Source organism: Fonsecaea pedrosoi, assembly GCF_000835455.1.
Source record: "Fonsecaea pedrosoi CBS 271.37 unplaced genomic scaffold supercont1.1, whole genome shotgun sequence".
In the NCBI taxonomy this organism is placed as follows: Eukaryota; Fungi; Ascomycota; class Eurotiomycetes; order Chaetothyriales; family Herpotrichiellaceae; genus Fonsecaea; species Fonsecaea pedrosoi.
Window position 1 is genome coordinate 3,985,471 of NW_013550615.1, and position 12,062 is coordinate 3,997,532.

At 52.6% G+C, this 12,062-nt stretch overlaps 5 protein-coding genes across 5 annotated transcripts; 1 reads left to right on the forward strand and 4 right to left on the reverse strand.

Annotated features, from left to right (window-relative positions):
- Positions 1-309: 309 nt before the first annotated feature.
- Positions 310-963, reverse strand: Z517_01455 (uncharacterized protein; the record flags this gene model as incomplete). Its single annotated transcript, XM_013434415.1, has 2 exons — positions 310-630; positions 685-963. The coding sequence occupies 2 exons, from the start codon at positions 961-963 to the stop codon at positions 310-312; spliced, it is 600 nt and encodes a 199-aa protein (XP_013289869.1).
- A 3,881-nt stretch (positions 964-4,844) lies between these two features.
- Positions 4,845-5,720, reverse strand: Z517_01456 (uncharacterized protein; the record flags this gene model as incomplete). The annotated part of the gene is made up of 2 exons (XM_013434416.1): positions 4,845-5,322; positions 5,470-5,720. 2 exons carry the CDS (start codon positions 5,718-5,720, stop codon positions 4,845-4,847), a joined length of 729 nt encoding a protein of 242 aa, XP_013289870.1.
- Positions 5,721-6,014: 294 nt separating this feature from the next.
- Positions 6,015-8,032, reverse strand: Z517_01457 (uncharacterized protein; the record flags this gene model as incomplete). The annotated part of the gene is made up of 2 exons (XM_013434417.1): positions 6,015-7,931; positions 7,982-8,032. The coding sequence occupies 2 exons, from the start codon at positions 8,030-8,032 to the stop codon at positions 6,015-6,017; spliced, it is 1,968 nt and encodes a 655-aa protein (XP_013289871.1).
- A 712-nt stretch (positions 8,033-8,744) lies between these two features.
- Z517_01458 (uncharacterized protein) lies at positions 8,745-9,200 on the reverse strand (the record flags this gene model as incomplete). The annotated part of the gene is made up of 4 exons (XM_013434418.1): positions 8,745-8,785; positions 8,837-8,873; positions 8,925-9,017; positions 9,075-9,200. The coding sequence occupies 4 exons, from the start codon at positions 9,198-9,200 to the stop codon at positions 8,745-8,747; spliced, it is 297 nt and encodes a 98-aa protein (XP_013289872.1).
- Positions 9,201-9,482: 282 nt separating this feature from the next.
- Positions 9,483-11,750, forward strand: Z517_01459 (uncharacterized protein; the record flags this gene model as incomplete). Its single annotated transcript, XM_013434419.1, has 1 exon — positions 9,483-11,750. The coding sequence occupies one exon, from the start codon at positions 9,483-9,485 to the stop codon at positions 11,748-11,750; it is 2,268 nt and encodes a 755-aa protein (XP_013289873.1).
- Positions 11,751-12,062: the final 312 nt, after the last annotated feature.

Genomic DNA, 12,062 nt, shown 5'->3' on the forward strand with positions numbered 1-12,062 from the left:
AAATCGCTGTGCCACCGTACTCCCTATTGATCCTATCTTCCACAAATAGCTGGTATCATGATGTCAACTTCGTCGAATCGCTATGCCTTTCCGCTCGTTGAAAAATGTGACAAAAATTTTCCTCGTCGTGAGATACATATGTACAAATCAAATGGGAGGTTGGGAAGGTTCGAGGTAGGGTGAGAGGGGTTTGGCAGGCACCGGAAAGCACAAAGGCAAGCGACACATCATAACACCAACCAGCACGAATACAGCGACACAACGACAACGAGCACGGAGGTTAGAGCACTCCACAAAGCAGAGACCCTTTTACCACCGGCGGGCGGCAGTTGTTTGCTGCATCATGCCTGGTGAGATGGATGATGGCGGGCTCGCAATGCGGTTACCTGTGGAAGGGTTCACAATCGGAATGGCGTTGTTGCGGGAACGAATCGCCGACGGTTGATGGATCTTGAGGTTGTTGTGGTTGCCGGCGAAGTTTGGAGACATGTACGCGGACGTGACAGTAGAGGAAATAGACAACGCGGGTGTGATTTGTTGTGGTTGTATCTGGGATTGGAGAGGAGATGAATCGGGCGAGCCACTCGACAACGATGAGCGATCCGACGAGCCTGACGTTACCGACTGACGCTTTGCGAAGAAGTCAGTAAGAGACGAAGTTGTGGAGAGAGGCTCGCCACAAACCTCATCAAATGTCAAGAGGTTTGGGCAGAACTCTAGATCGTCGTCTAGGTCGAACGACCGTCCTGCCTCGAAGCGCGCCCGGTATGCACTTATGCTTGGAGGTTCGGTAACAACCAATTCCTTGACCACTTTGGGTGCACGGAATTGCCGATGCGAGTGCTGGGCCGCGGACAACCGGGGTGCTCGTCGAGACCGACCATGGTGGCTATGTGTCTGCGGCATAGGCTGCGGATTGGTGGCTTGATGTTGTTGATGGGCAGTGTAGTAGAAGGTCGACATGATGATCGGGTGAGGACGACCGGGAAGTACACAGGGAGGTCTAGGATGGGAATGTAGCGGTACAGTTGTATTGTCGAAGAGGATGCCAGCTAGGCAAACAGTGGCAAAAAAACAATGGGTGTCAGCTGATTCAAGGAGCCTCTTGGAACCGGCACAGAGGGTCTATGCTGAACAGGATCTTGTTTGGCAAGAATGTCTGGAACAGGCGTCAATGGAAAGAAGTAAGAATAAGGCGTGAGAGGAAAAGGCTGTAAGGGAGGACGAGAGTGGGTGGCAGGTAGTAGATAATGGCAGTGTAAGTGAGATGGAAAGCAGCGGTGGGATGGATGGTGATGTATGGTCGATTTGAGAACTGGCTGGCCAAACAGGCGGTGGAGGGAGGGAGAGGCGAGAAGGCGAGAAAAGGGCAGAAATCGGGAGAGGTGAGAGGTCGGAGGGTGGGAAGACCAGCGCAGGAAGCCGGCGAGGGCGGGAAATATCAGGGCGACCAACACCACTAAGGGCTAGTTAGTTAAAAGTGCAGGACAAACTTGGGCACAAGACCCGCTTTGTCCCGGCTGGTGGTGCCTGGGGCGTCACCTGCCATTCGCTGCTAAAACGTCAAGGCGTCGCCCGCTAATGCGCCCTAGTCCACGACAAGGGCTTCAATTTGCCGGGGACAGCCATGAAATTTGCCTCTGCCCGACTCCACAGGCTGTGAATAGCCCAACGCTCTGCACGCAGCCCTCAGACCGGCCGCCTTGGACAAGCGTAGTTTTTATCACAGGGTTCAACCACCGCAGTCCTTGGCGGCAGAGTTGTTTCGATCCTGACCCACCACTCACCCACAATGCGCAGGGCCCGCTAATCTCTTCCAGCCTAGGGACGAGCGCTTTCTGCACGAATCGTCTCTGCCCGGCCTCCTGGACTCATGCCCATCCTGCCACCCTGCCATCACTCTCCCATGCCTCATGGTGTCCTCATGGTTCGTCCTTCCACCGCCCCCCTCCCCAGACTTTGCCTGGAAGCTACAGCCAGGTATACGAGCACTCACGAGGACGAGCGTGGACGAGTAAGGTGCCGCAAAGCTAGCTGCATGCCCTGCGCCCCTCGTCCCATGATGGATCTGGAAACGCCTTTTTCCCATCATCCCACCATCCAACCAGTGCACAAATCATTTCCTTCGATGCCTCGTGTTACCCAATCCGCTTGACGTTTGTCTTGTCCCTCCTTCTCGGACCCCTCTCGCGTCGCATGAGTTCGGTCGACCTAAAGGGTGTGCTTGTCTGAAGCGTCTGGCCCTTGCAGATCGCCGAAAAGTTCTGCATCTCCGGCTTCGATTCGTGCTATTTGTGCCAGGAGCATACCTCAATGTCCCTAACCCCATACCTAAAAGGTACCACCTCCTTAAACAGCCGCTCCAGATGAACATTGGGCCCTTTTGTCGCGTGCTACTACCGGGAGGAGTGTCTCAGCAATCAGACACAAGCACCCCACTTCACTTCCAATGCACCTCGACCGCCAACACCATCTCCTTTCTACCGTAAAAATCACTGCGAGGTACTCAGTATAACCACGCATTGTGGACACAAAGAGAGAATTTTGCCCATATCGCACCCCAAGATCTCGGTTTACACCGACACAGGCATGGATCCAGGAGAATTATTGCCCTCCCCCATCCTCCTTCCTCGTTATACTCCCGAGGTGTTTGGCCAGTCTGGATGTTCCACTGGGCACTGCATGCTGAGCAAAGCAAACACCAATAATGGAGCCAGTGACGCTGCAAGGGGGCCGAGTCCAGGAGAAAGTCCAATCAACCCCTGAGATGTGGGTGGAGTTCCGCCTATCTGAAGCTCCCTTTTGCGCCATTGACGCTCATCTGATGGCAGTGCAGCATAAACGGAAAGGCCGTGGGTAAAAGTTGCTCGGAACAAGGATCTTCCTATGCCGATTATCCCTCGTTTGCCTTCTAGAAACTCTCTTACATCGGAGAGCACGTTACCCCAGATGTTACGCTTTGCTCTCGTAATCGTCTCCTGCTACATCCCTTGGGTGCCCCTCAGCGTCCAAGAGCTTGACTTCTCAAGAATATCCTAGCTGGACGGGTCAAATTACCAATAGTAGCATCCGTCAGGAATGCAATGAGGGTAATAATGCACAATCGCGTCCTCGTCGAAGGCGAGAACGGGTCCATATTCAGCTCCAGTTCTACTTGCACAGGTACAAGCCCTTGGGTATTGCTGCTCCGTTTCTCAGGAGACCGGTCACATGGAGGTCTCTGAACATACTTGTATAAGTAGTGTACTGGCCCCAGTCAGCACTTATGTGCACGTACAGGTACACAAGTGAAAGGTTTCAAGAGTCCTTGACTCCTGGAGAAGCTTTCCAACATCGTCCGACGAGGACGAAACGCGATGCGCGACAGGGGGCGCTTCCGATGCTTCTGGTTGTCTTCCCGCTAAGGTTCTTAGATCTTAGTAGGCTTCGATTCCTCCACAATGAGAGATAAATTCGGCGTCCTGATGACTCCAAGGAGTTCGCGAAAAGTACCGAGTAACAGGTATCCGAATAGCTACAAGTAGGCACCTTTGACGTTCTGCTCGCCAATAGACCGTTAAGTGATACGCCGTACAGTACTTGTATGTATACCTGTAGTGAGTCTTGAGTGATATCGAATGCCATTGATCTCTCGGTCTTCTGAGCAATTGGGACCCGTTAAGCCCAGACTGTCGGTGTACCAGTATAATGCCATTGATGACTTATGGAATGCGAAGCATAGGGATATGTCTCCTCGCACTATGAAACTGTACATGTACGGGTACTCTGTACATAGCCAGCGAGGAAGTCAAGTTTGTCGTCACCGTTTGAGCGATAATTATTGATCATCGACATCCACACATCGAGGTAGATACTTGGGCAGGTAGCGCAACCTACCCGGACCGGGCAGTAATAAGTCTTCACGATGACGCGCATCCCGGTCCTACAAATCACACCTGGAGATACCAATGAAAGTGTACAGAGGGTCAGATAATGCCTTTTAGCTGCTGAACCAAACAAAGGCATCTTTTAACGTAGGAAAAACTTTCACGAGTACAAGGACAGCCTCGACGACAAACAGGCGGGATTTCTCGCAGGCAAAGGCGGCAAGGATGGAGGTAGTCCGTGGCGTGAGAGCGGGAGCCCACACTCGACAAACAAAGTCCCATGACAACTCATGTGTGACCAAGGATCCTGACGTCGTAAAGTCAACACACCACGACACTCTTAAACGGCCAACCGTGGTGCTCATCTGAGTACCTCGTAGGTCATCTCCTGATCACCCAAAAAGGCGCATGAGTTGGCTATTCTTTATGTTCTTGTTCTTGTCATGTGTACCAAGCAAGAACGAGTACGATGGATCTCCCGGCGCTGGGTGCTTTGGATTGTGATGTCACCGATTCAAGTGCCGGTTGTTGCATGATGACGGACGGGGCCTTGGTCGTCCAGGTCGAGTCACTTGTATAGCCAGAGAGAAGGGATAATACCTTCTCTCACCAGTGGCTGAGGTTCTCCAACACAGCGTGACACATATCCGTTGGTCGAGGACTCTGTGAGCACAACACCTTCGCCCTTTGCCGAGCACAAGTAGATCTTCAGCGGTACTCGTGTTGAGATAGCCTCAGGCGCTTCCGATGGACATATTTGTACTTGTAGTTGACATGTCGATTGGAGCATTTGTACAAGCCATGCTCATGGCAACCATTGCCGTTGCGGATTGTCCGTGAAAGCCCGACTATTATCAAGTCTCCAAGAACTTTCCAACACGGCTTTCCAATGCCTGGCCAAGTGCTAGGGCTGGACGAGGACGAGGTTGAGACGCGTGCTCCAAGTTCACAGCGGATCGTCCACCTCTTCTCCCTTTCTCACTCTGCTCTCTGCCCTTCTCCGGGGTTGTCATGTAGCTCTACCAGGTCATCTTCCACGTGGCCGCCTCTTTCTTCTTCTCCGCCCACCAATCCCTCTGCCTCCTCCCTCGTCTCGTCCAGCCCCATATTCCCACCAGGCTTCGCTCCTTCCTCTCTCCTTCCGATCACGACATTGCCCGCGGCCAACATCCCCGCGCCTACCCACCACATACCGCCCAGCTTCTCCCCAAAGATCAAGGCACCGAGCACAGCGGTGATGACAAAGTTCGCCGAGACATTGATGATGCTGACGCGGGTCGTTGACTCTGCACGGGTCAGGGCGGACGTGAAGAGCCCCCACATGAGAGCGTTGAAGAGTAGGTTAAGGAGGAAGAATGTGCCCCGGACGGCGAGGTCGACGAAGGTATTGCTGGGGGAGAGGGAGAAAAAGGTTGCGATCGAAGACGACAAGTTGGATGTCAGGGAAGTGGTCGTTCTATTTGTTTGACGGATCGAGAGTCGGTTAGTTTGTCTGCATCATGAACGAGAAGGGGATTGCACGCTTGAGCGCAACAGAAAAGGAGAGTCAAGATTCCAAATAGAGAGCTGGAGGAGCTTCCATTCCGGGAGTTCATGGACGTACAGTTTAGCAAATACACCATTAAAGGCCGCACACGCTCCGCTCGAGACGGCCAGCACGATCCAGAGGGGCTGCCGCCGCAATGCGCGGATGATCGGGGATTGATCCATCTCAATGGCGGCGAGTGCTGCTTCTCCCTCGCCTTCTCCGTGCTTCTGGCCACCAGGATTCTGAACAGCGCTGGTGTCTTGGATACCTCCTCCAGTCTGCTCACACTGTCCTATGCCGCGGCGTCGTCGAGGCTGTTGCGACATTTTGAATTATCGGAAGCTCGAAATTGGGGGTTTGGAGACGGTGACTGCGCGCTACGATGGTGACGAGGCTGTGGCTTCAAAGGGGCACTCGCTGATTGGCGGAGTTTCGGCATCTTGAAAACCCCCTAAGCCTTGTTGTGCCTCAGATTGATCCTTGCAAAGTACACTGACATCGCCGAAAATATGTCGGTGACCTGATTGATATTTCAAGCACATGCCCAGGTATATGTATCGGAAGCTTCATGACTACCTCGTACATACTCCCACATTGCCATTTAACGCCTGTGATTCCTCCTACTTACTCCGCCTGTCGCTTGTTGCTACTCCCGCTGCTGATGAAGCCACTTTCTCCTCGGCCTTGGGCTTCTCATTCGACTCCTCTCCATCAGACAGCCCTTGCACACTCTGCCGCTCGTGTTTGCTCAATGACCCCTCTTCGTAGTCCAAAGACTTCACGATGCCCAAACCCTTGGTCTTTCCCTCGCGGAATAGTATCTTGTCCCCCACTGCAAGGAACTCGGGCCTCTGAACAAATCGGAACGCGACAGTGGCTCGATCTCCGGTTCGAATGTACTCACGGTCAATTTCAATGATGGCGCAAGTCTGGCTGATAGGCCCTACATGAAGCATCGCTTGGTACTTTGGTCGTATGGTAGTCGGGTGGGACAGAATCAAAACCTCGGCGACAAATTCTCGGTAGACCTTAGGCGGAGGGCCTTCGAGCTTCGGGAGCACGACCATGCCTTTGCGCACTTCTTTCTTTCGTATTCTTCTCAGGGCGAGGGAGGCAGACTGGCCAGCGCTACATGCCGGTACCTGGATCCTTTTCCGCTCGATCGATCGAATATTTGTTGTCTGAAACTGTCCAAGAGAGTCTGGTCCCACAAGAACGTTGTCACCTGCATGAATTATCCCGGACTTCACAACTCCCGACACAACTGTTCCCACGAATGGGACGGAGAAAGTGTCATTAATATGAAATTCAAAAGGCGCCTGATCGTCATAATGGCCGTGATGCGGAAGAATGTTGAGAAAAGTTCGAACAAGGTCCAGGGATTCCCCGGTCACATTTGAGACCTGGAAGATTGGGCAAATCCGCTGGGACACAAATTGTGTGGCTGTCAGAACCGTCTCCTCGTATGTATTGATGAAGACGGGGATTTTCCTCGCTCCAGGCGATTTCAATATCCTCGTCAGCTGGGTGATCGTCTGTTCAAGAATCTGGGGAGGGCAAATATCGATCTTGGTGATGACGACCATGACAGGCACGTTCAGGGCCAGTGCTAAACCGAGGTGCTCCTTCGACATACCGATCAGTCCGTTATTGGCTGCCACCATGAGCAGGCAGTAGTTTGGTGCCGAGGAGAGGAGGCCAAAAACAGTTGTCCGAAGATAACGCTCGTGTCCAGCTAGGTCGGTAAATGAGATGACCTTTGCCGAACGAGTCCCAATCTCCGCCCAAGTGAGTTTGCGACCGGGAACGGTGGATGTGACTACTTCCCCATGGGTGTCAAAGCCCATAATCTCCATGCCCACAGACGAAGTCCGACCGGATTCAATCTCGTGCTTGTGACGAAACAGGTTGACACGAGCTTTGCCGCGGCCATCGTCCAGGCTCCCCTTGACAAGAACACCTAACATAGTAGACTTGCCTGCATCAACATTACCAACCACCGCAATTCGCGTCTCGATAACTTCTTCAGCCGTTGCTGGGGTCTGTCGAATGAGGAGTTTGCCGTGGCTTGAATGGTCATGAGTCGTGTTCGGATGAGCCTCCTTATCACCACCAACATTGTATGTCAGGAGCACGTTGACTGTCGCGTTGAGCACACCGGCCGCTTCAGTGATGCGTGTCATAGCAATGTCCCATTGCTCTTTAGTGAATCGCATTGAGTCACCGCTGTCCTCAAGTCCTAGATCGAAGAGCGTCTCGCCATGGCCCTCGTCTAACCTGGACTGTAGAAAGCCCGACAATTCCTGAAAGGTTGCGGCTGCATCGCCCGAGGTATCAAGCAGCAACTCTTTTAGTTTTGTCCGGCTTGGAGCGTCGGAGAGGTCTAATTGATCAAGGATCTCGAGCTCTGCATGATCTTCAGCGACGGACGAGGGAGCGCCAGTACCGTAACCGCTGTCGCCAGCAACGGAATCGGGATACGGAGGGCGTGTCTTTGCTCGCTGTCGTTCTACATAATCAGCGAAATCAGAGAGGGCCTGGCATCATGTTAGAAATTGAAATTGTTCATCACTTGAAATGCCCTTACCAGCTCTCCCTTTCGGCGATCTTGCAGTGTCTGTCTGTTGCGACTACCCATCGTTGGTTGTTGGTTCGAATGCGAGATGAGGTGGAGAGTGGCGTGAAAGAGTGGCGGATGCGCCCCGCAGTCAGTGAGGTATTCGAGGAATCATCGTGGAGCTATGAGTAGCAGAGAGGCGCAGCGTTGCCCGAGTGCTAAGACTGCATCTTGAGCTGTACTGTAGAGAAGTTTCTGTGAGGATGAAATGCGCAGATGGGAGACAGAGAGGTAACAGAGTCCGTCCCGGAACATATATAAATAAAGTGGAGGCAAGTGTTGGAGTCATGACCATGACAGCTTTGTATGTACTTGTTTGGGCTACCACTGTGGCTATCAAGCGGGGAACCCACGAGTTGATTTACTGACTCATTCTCCCCCACGCGTCTCAGCCTCATCATTGACTGCAGGTCTTTCACTTCCGCTATCAGCACGCTAATTGACTTGTAAGATCCTCCTGCATCGTCACTCGTTCGACACAGGTGACTCTTCCACCGCAGGCTGGACTTTTCGAAGGGCAAGATGTAAGCCTTCAAAGGTTCTTCTTCCTGACCCAAGGATTGCAGCTTCAGGTGACTCATTTATAGGGGTACTGTTTCCCCCAGCGATCTTTTGGGTTACTTCCTACCGTCCGTTATGCTCCATCATGGGCTAAATTTGACCCTCGAAACCCTTCGAACGGCGGTTTTGCTCGTTTGATCCGAGAATCTAGATCGACGTGGTTGAAACGGTCTCAAGACCCAGGTTGGGGAGAGATTAGTACGACCGAGTCTCCTGCTCAGGTGTCAGCGACAGCCAATCTTGGCCCTTTGGCGCGGCGTATACCTCGGACAAATAGCATATCGGACTGTTTCTTCGTTGTCTAGTGGAGTGAGTGGCTGGCCGATTGAATTTTGCATCAATGAGAACTGACCTTGACGGTGTCTTCGCCGTCCTCCTCCTCCTCAATCGTGTAGATTGTCTCTTCAACGTCTCCGAGAACAAGATTGCAATGACTGTCGTAGGCCTGTTTTGCACCTGTGCGTCAGTATGAGGTCGCTGCGATCCTGTTATACAAGCATACATGTAGTCTTCCTTTCAGCTCTCGATCTCCACGTAGTCGAACAAACACAATCTCATCGAGGGAGAGGCGGACAAGGTCGAGCGGTTCAGACACCGCATTGGCTCCTTCCTCTGGTGATTCGGCCATGATAGGCTGGACCTGTGGTCTGCAAAATAAACCCAACGTCGACTGGTGGTATGGCTGTCGAGAAGAGAAGAGCCCTTGTCCGCTACTAACTGGGAAGGGGATCAGCCCAAGACCGTTGGGCTTGGCGTCATTTGAAATTTGAGCTTTTGTTTGGAGAAAGCGAAATCCGTCCATCGCGCAAACCGCTCCCTTCCCAACGCCAGATTCCAGAATCTTTTTCAATGACTTAGTTGCCATCCTTTCCAGCTCTAGCTCGGGTCGCCGTCTATCTGCGGTGTATTGATGCATGGCTCGCTGCCTCTGGTGAGGTTGATCAATGGCTTCTCGCAACCCTCGCCCAGTCGGATACCTCACTTGACCCTTCACATTCTTCGTCGCCAAACCCTTTCCCCGGCGCACTGGGACAAAGGACTATGCCTTCCCAATGCTCGCTGTGAACGACGTTTCGACCGGTCATACTCTACGACCGTGTCCTTTTCTCCCTTCATATTGGCGAAGCAATCGACCCTCCTCGACGAACACGATGATCCTTCTCCGATAGAATATACAATTGATGAGGTGCCGCCAGCGGATTCCACTCATGGAGCAAGGAAAGTGGTGTCTATGCAGGCCTTGTTGGAAGAAAACAATCCCGACCGTATACTCTTGGGACTGGTGACACCTCAAATCGGGGACGATTTCATTGAAAATGCAGACGACCAGACCTTCGCACGTGCCATCTGCGCGTTGGATCCCGAGCATTTTATTGTTCCTTATGGAAAGCTATTCCGCTACCTAAAGCCGAGTCTAGAGACGCAGCCGAAGTTTCGAATAGTCAGATCACTGGAAGAGCGTGTGGCCACTTTTATCAACATCCTTGATTCCCTGGTCACTCAGCGACAAAAACATGGCCATTCCCTAGGTCTCGACATATATCGACATCTCTTACGGTGTACAGCCGCGGCTGGGGTGGGATCATTTGCCAGGAATGTGTTTCGCAAAGCCATGAGAGAGGACGCTGTTGAACCTGATTTGGACTGTTACAACTACTTCATGGAGGCCCTAACCTGGAACGAGGCATATAATAGACACGAACGATATCGACTACGGATAGTCCGGCATAACATGTTTCGTCGATCATTGGAGACCAGACCGCTCGGATTCTTTGGCCACGGAGTCGCATCGCCCAAAAATCCCAAAAGTGAACAGTCCATCAGGCTGGAAACTCTTGGCATCTTCAACGAGCTCGTGAACCAAGGGCTGAACGGTAATGAGGCAACATTCTGCAATCTTATGGTCGCGATGGGCCGCGAAGGAGACCTAGGCAGCGTCAAGAGCGTTCTCAAGTCGGCTTGGAATATCGATGTTGACGCTCTGGACAAGTACGACGAGGAGGAGTTGGAGAGTCCCACATTTTATGAGGAGGGTTCACCTCTTCGACCTTCTGCGCGGCTTTTATTTACGGTAGTTCATGTTTTCGGCACGAACAATGAAGTCGCACTGGGAGGCATGCTCCTTGACTACATCTCGCGCAATTACAACCTGGATATTCCGGAATATATCTGGACCCATTTACTGGAGTGGACCTTTGTACTATCAATCCAACACAGTAAGGCGCGGATCGAGAGAGGACACGGTGAGGGTCGCATTGCACGAAGGGCGGTCGAGTCAGTCTATCACGTCTTCCATAACGAACCGTACAACGTCCAGCCGAAAATCGAGGATCTGATATTTCGGGTCAAAGCCAGGTCCGAAGCGAGGAAGCTCTACAAGGCTGTCGAAGACCTTCGCCAGTGTATGGCCCTGCTCGAGGAAGAACGAACCCGCCTCTCCGAAATGTATGACCAAATCCGAAGCCTCCTTGAAGACGCCGACTACCATTACATCTTCTACGACGGCTTGCCTTCTGCTACATTCCTCGATCTAAAACACAAGTATGTGCTTGCTTCCCTTCAGCTGGAATGCCACATCCAACTCATCTCTATTGCTGTGCGCAACACCATCAAGCGAAAAGATTGGACATCACATGACGAAGGCACAGACTGGCCGTACCGAGGTATCCCCAATATCATCGCGGAGTGGACAGACTGGTTACCAAATATCATCCCCTACTACACACCCACTGGTCACGTGTGTATTTGGGGAAGGGAATCGCGGCACGCGGCCATTCAGAGCGCGAATTCCCTCCAAACGACAAGGACAGGCACAATGCGCATGCTGCTCGACTCTTATTCCCCAACTCGCCTCCGCCATGCCGCTGGGTTCATTCATCGCGGGCCTACCGGGAACGCTCTGACTAAATTTCAAGACGAAGTTCGCGGCGATTCCTCGGGCCGCCTGAGTGATTGGGTACTCCGATTCGAGGCGGCTGTCCGTCAAGAAAGGTTGAGTGATCGTCAGGTCGTGGGCGCGCAGGTACCCGGTCCGGATCAGAAGAGCGAGGATTGGAGGCCTTGGGGTGGAATCGTGGGGAAAGGCAAGAGAGAGCGCGGGCGTCGGAAAAGTCGCTCAGCGACGAGGGACGATGAGGGTGAGGGCGAAGACGAAGAAGGGGAAAGGCAGACGGAGTGACGCAATGGCGGGTGAGCAACAGGACGTGTAACAGGACGTGTAACAAGTGTAACATCATCCATCATGTGTGGACATATCGCGACAACTCGCTATGTAAGAATGTGGTACTGCAAGTTCAGTTTCTCATAAAACAACGAACAGTCGCCCGGGTCACAAAAAAGGCCCCCCTTGGGAGTCCTTCTACGGGGTAAAAGCCAAATTGGATATCATGGACAAGCAAGAACCGTCAAAAGAGCCTCCCTCCCAATGTGACACATCCACAAGCCATTGACGCGGGTCTGCTGAATAGACACAGACCCATTTTGACTCCCC